The sequence below is a fragment of the Aedes aegypti genome, chromosome 1, assembly GCF_002204515.2.
Source record: "Aedes aegypti strain LVP_AGWG chromosome 1, AaegL5.0 Primary Assembly, whole genome shotgun sequence".
Classification (NCBI taxonomy): domain Eukaryota; kingdom Metazoa; phylum Arthropoda; class Insecta; order Diptera; family Culicidae; genus Aedes; species Aedes aegypti.
The window spans coordinates 200231401-200236056 of NC_035107.1; the positions used below are offsets into that span (position 1 = coordinate 200231401).

Below are 4656 nucleotides of genomic sequence, written 5' to 3' on the forward strand. Positions count from 1 at the left end.
TCCATTATCATTAGATCACCAAATAGTGACTTTAATGACAATTTTTCTGACAAGTGGCTCGCTACCAGCCCTGGATAGAATAATTCGGAGCCAATTTAGGTATCTCATTTGGTAGTTTTTTATCAACTTGATGTAAAAACAGTGCCCTGTACAAATATTAGTTTGAGTAATTGTAATTATAATTCTGTTTGTACTGTTGTTACGGCCGGAGAGGGTTTTCCGCGGTGCGCTATTGGTTATGTTTGTCCATATCGGTATACTAACGTCTGTTGTCCCGAAATCCCAACCGCATTTCCCATAACAGAATACTTACCTTTCCGTTATCAGCACCAGATCATGGATGGATTTTCTCTAATCACGAACAATCGACCAAAAGGGCGGCAACTACATCTTCCAAGTATTTTTCCTCTCTTACAATTTATTCGGTATTTTATTGTTTACACTTCCACAACTGTATGCAACAAACAGTCTTTGACGGTTCATTTCCTTTGTACGAATGAAACGAACTGTCCCAGTTCCTTTGTAGGTGGTGGCCAAAGGGTCTTTTCCCTGGGGAAACTTTACGAGCTGGTTTCCATGGCGGAAGCAGCGGCGCTCTCCTCGGTGTATTTGCCCTTCTCCTTGGACAGAGCAGCGCGACGTCCAGCGGCACGGCGATCCAGGATCTTCTTCCGGTCCTTGTCCATCTTCAGCTTCACGATCAAGCACTTGGAAGGATGAACACCGACATAGACGTTCGTTCCGTTGGCCTTTTCGCGCTGAATCCGTTCAATGTAGACGACGAACTTCTTACGGTACACCTGGACCACCTTACCGACCTGGTTGCCCTTGTAGTGTCCCCGGACGACCTGCACTTCATCATCCTTGCGGATTGGCATCGACCGGACAGTGTACTTTTGCTTCAGTTCCTTGGACAGTGGCGCCGACATCAGCTTCCTGCGGATGTGCGACGGGGCCTGGAAATGTCGTTTACGGCTCTTGCGGCGAGACGAGGAAACATTTTTGTTCAGCTTCATCTTGCTGGAAAAACGGTCCGAAAACACAAAACTCCATTAGTATTCCATTGTTACACTACAGTTGAGTTGATTTCACTACAAAACAGCACATTTTAAGCGAAAATATTCACAAACTTACGTTGAATTATTTCTACACCCGAAAAACGCGTGTTTCACGTAGTTCAAGATGTCGGAAGGAAAGAGGGCTGAAAATGTGACAAGCTGTCAGCTTGATGGAAGCGCCGAGTGCTTGCAGTTGAAATGTCAATTCAATTTGACAAATAAAACGAGGGATAGGAAGGTGATAATTTATGCTGGCAGTCCTGTGCGCGGCTGCGTGCTTTAAGGGCCAACCCGGTCAACCAGCCTACACAGGAGATGCGTTTACACCTGAGAGAGACTCGCGAAGAGGAAAAATATCAACGTCATATGCAGCCCAGATTCCCCTCTCACGAAACGTCAAATGCAGCCCACCGTTTTTATGGCTGAAAAAGCGAAAAGTATTGTGTTCAAAGTAAACTGTTATTAAAAACCTCAGTCGACGGAGCAGTTTTGACGTTGGATAACGTCTTACGGCAACATACTGGGGTACAATTTCGAAAAACGAAAAATCGTTCGCGTCACGAAAAGTGGTTAGATTTTGACTGTTAATAACTTACTAACGCCCGGATAGATTTTCAAGATTCTTGCACCAATCGATTGGAAATCTTTCTACGAATCGACTCCAATAATGAAAACTATTGATTTTCATGACAAAACTATTGAAAAATAGGTAAATATCGAGGCATGTCTTATTTTTCAAAGAAAAGCACATTTTTCTTGCTATTATAAGGTTTTGACGTTTTGAAGTTACATGTACCGTAAAACGGGGTAACTTTGATAGTTTTTTCGAAGAAAACTTTAATATTTATGGATGCTGTTTCATAGAATTATTATTTACATTTTTAAAACAAGTACTGGTGTCCTAGCTATCGATTGCAGTCGATAAATTGCCAAAAGATTTATTTTGAATGGATATATAATTTTTCATATAATCGAAAGTTGGTTTTCGGTTTTGGGGTAACTTTGATAATGGAGCATAATTCAAACAAAATTGAATGAATAACTAACATTTGTAGGGCATTGCATACCTCTAGGCGTTTAACGTTATATGGAAATTTCTGACTTAGATTACAACAATGGTCCCAGTTTGTAAAAATGCTTTTCGCTAAGAGATTTGAGACCGTATTCAAGTTCTATGATAACTAGGCTAGGGGCCCAGATAGCCGTAGCGGTAAACGCGCAGCTATTCAGCAAGACCAAGCTGAGGGTCATGGGTTCGAATCCCACCGGTCGAGGATCTTTTCGGGTTGGAAATTTTCTCGACTTCCCAGGGCATAGAGTATCTTCGTACCTGCCACACGATATACACATGCAAAAATGGTCATTGGCATAGTAAGCTCTCAGTTAATAACTGTGGAAGTGCTCATAAGAACACTAATCTGAGAAGCAGGCTCTGTCCCAGTAGGGACGTAACGCCAGAAAGAAGAAGAAGAAGAAGATAACTAGGCTATCAAAAATAAGTGGCCAACTATTCAAAACTACATCAAATGGTGATCGTAGAACAGATTGTTTGTAAGCGTTTCAAAAATGCTAAAATTGTGTCAATTATTAATATTCATATAAAAAGCCTCAAATGTTCTTGATTCAAATGAAAACCGCTCTTACATGAAGTGTCATACTGATATACTTTAGTTTTGCATTCGTTTTGCTTAACTGATTAACAGAAATTATGATATTTCATATAAAGTATGTGGTGGGTCTCGCACTATCAAAGTTACCCGCATTATCAAAGATACCCCGTTTTACGGTACCGTGATTTCGGGTGAATTTGATCATTTTTCATGCTTTTTCTTGTCTGTTTTCAATTATGTTTAAAATGCCAAACAACTGAATGCAGGAAAACAAGTACGACGGTCAACTTCTTTGACTCATGTGCCAAAATTTTCTAACAAATGTGTTTGACGTTGGATAACATCCCTCGTACAATTCCAAAAAACGAAAAATTGAGCATGTAATGAAAAATGGTCAGGTTCTGACCGCCATTTATCGATAGATTTTCAATATTTATCCATCAATCGATCGGAAATTTACCTACGCGTTGATTCAAATGGAGAACACTAATGATTATTAGCAACAAACTATCGAAAAATCGTAAAATGTTGACCCCTTTCTTATCTAACCAATTACGTTCAAGCAGTGGCGCGGGAAGTGGGTAGGACAGGTAGGACATGTACTACGCACAAAAGCCCATGGGTAGGACAGTCAAAGGATTGTCCTACCCACGATTCCACAAAAAATCAAGATCACCAGATAGCTTGGAAAAAAAATCTAAACTGTTTATCATCTGTTATAAAATACAAACCAACTCTATATTCTTATGGAGGAAGGAAACACGATACGGTTTTCCATGGTTTTCTCAAGCCAAGTAAAGCTTAAACATGACACCTGACACATGATACTGGGAAACTAACTGTAATAATTGCTACCGAAAATTTCTTCAGCCTTTAGAAAAGCAATTGGAGTAAGCCCTTATGGCGTTTTTGAATGAATCAATCTTCTTCTTCTTCTTCTTTCTGGCGTTATGTCCCAACTGGGACAAAGCCTGCTTCTCAGATTAGTGTTCTTATGAGCACTTCCACAGTTATTAACTGAGAGCTTTCTTTGCCGATTGACCATTTTTGCATGCGTATATCGTGTGGCAGGTACGAAGATACTCTATGCCCTGGGAATCGAGAAAATTTCCATTACGAAAAGTTCCTCGACCAGCGGGATTCGAACCCACGAACCCTCAGCATGGTCATGCTGAATAGCTGTGCGTTTACCGCTACGGCTATCTGGGCCCCTGAATCAATGGATGGTTTCTTAAAAAAAATACACAGCACGAGTCCGATGATGCAAGTGATTTCTGAACATGCGATCACTATTGATATAATCTATCAAAGCATTGCTGAATCTCTTGACGATTTTCAGAGCAATTTGTATAAAAATCCTACAACACACTTTCTAGAAGTTCTTGACTGTTTCAGAAATTCCGAAGAAATCTCAAGAAAACTGAAACCTGTTATCAGCAGGATCACATCGGTGCAAAGAAAACAAAAACTACAGAAATTCATAGAATTTTTTATGTTCATCCATTTGTTATCTAGAAATATATAAGCATATTAGAACAACCTCACTGGTTGTAAAGGTAGGCAGTTTATTTTTTTTTGTCAAATTTGTTTAATAAAATCGATTTAAAATTAATAAAACTAGGATTATAGGATGATCACATAAGGCAGCGTCCATTTATTACGTAACGCTAAAATTGGAAATTTTTGACTCCCCCCCCCCCTCCATAACGCTTTTTGTATGAAAAAATTCAATTTTTTGTATGAGCCGTAACGCTTGAGCCTACTCCCACCCCTCCCCTTAGAGTGTTACGTAATTTGTGGATGCCGCCTAACAAAATCCAATGAATGATCCTTGAAACAGGACTGGTAATATGTTTTTTTTAGAGATTTAGTCTCTATTTGAATACATTTTTTTAGAGAGTCCCTTTGTTGTGAAAAGTATTTATTTTTACCAAAATGGTGTCTAAATTCTCTTTTTTCCTTATTATGCTCACAGTGAATGCTGATGC

The 4656-nt window shown here is 39.5% G+C and overlaps 1 protein-coding gene across 1 annotated transcript; it reads right to left on the reverse strand.

Annotated features, from left to right (window-relative positions):
- Positions 1 to 391: 391 nt before the first annotated feature.
- LOC5567070 (60S ribosomal protein L26) lies at positions 392 to 1280 on the reverse strand. Its single transcript, XM_001651406.2, has 2 exons — positions 1135 to 1280; positions 392 to 1020 (listed from the first exon to the last, which is right to left on the reverse strand). The coding sequence occupies exon 2, from the start codon at positions 1014 to 1016 to the stop codon at positions 561 to 563; it is 456 nt and encodes a 151-aa protein (XP_001651456.1). The 5' UTR covers positions 1017 to 1020; positions 1135 to 1280; the 3' UTR covers positions 392 to 560.
- Positions 1281 to 4656: the final 3376 nt, after the last annotated feature.

Coding starts and splice junctions, on each gene's coding strand:
- LOC5567070 (XM_001651406.2), bottom strand. CDS start 1,016: ATGAAGCTGAACAAAAATGTTTCCTCGTCTCGCCGCAAGAGCCGTAAA.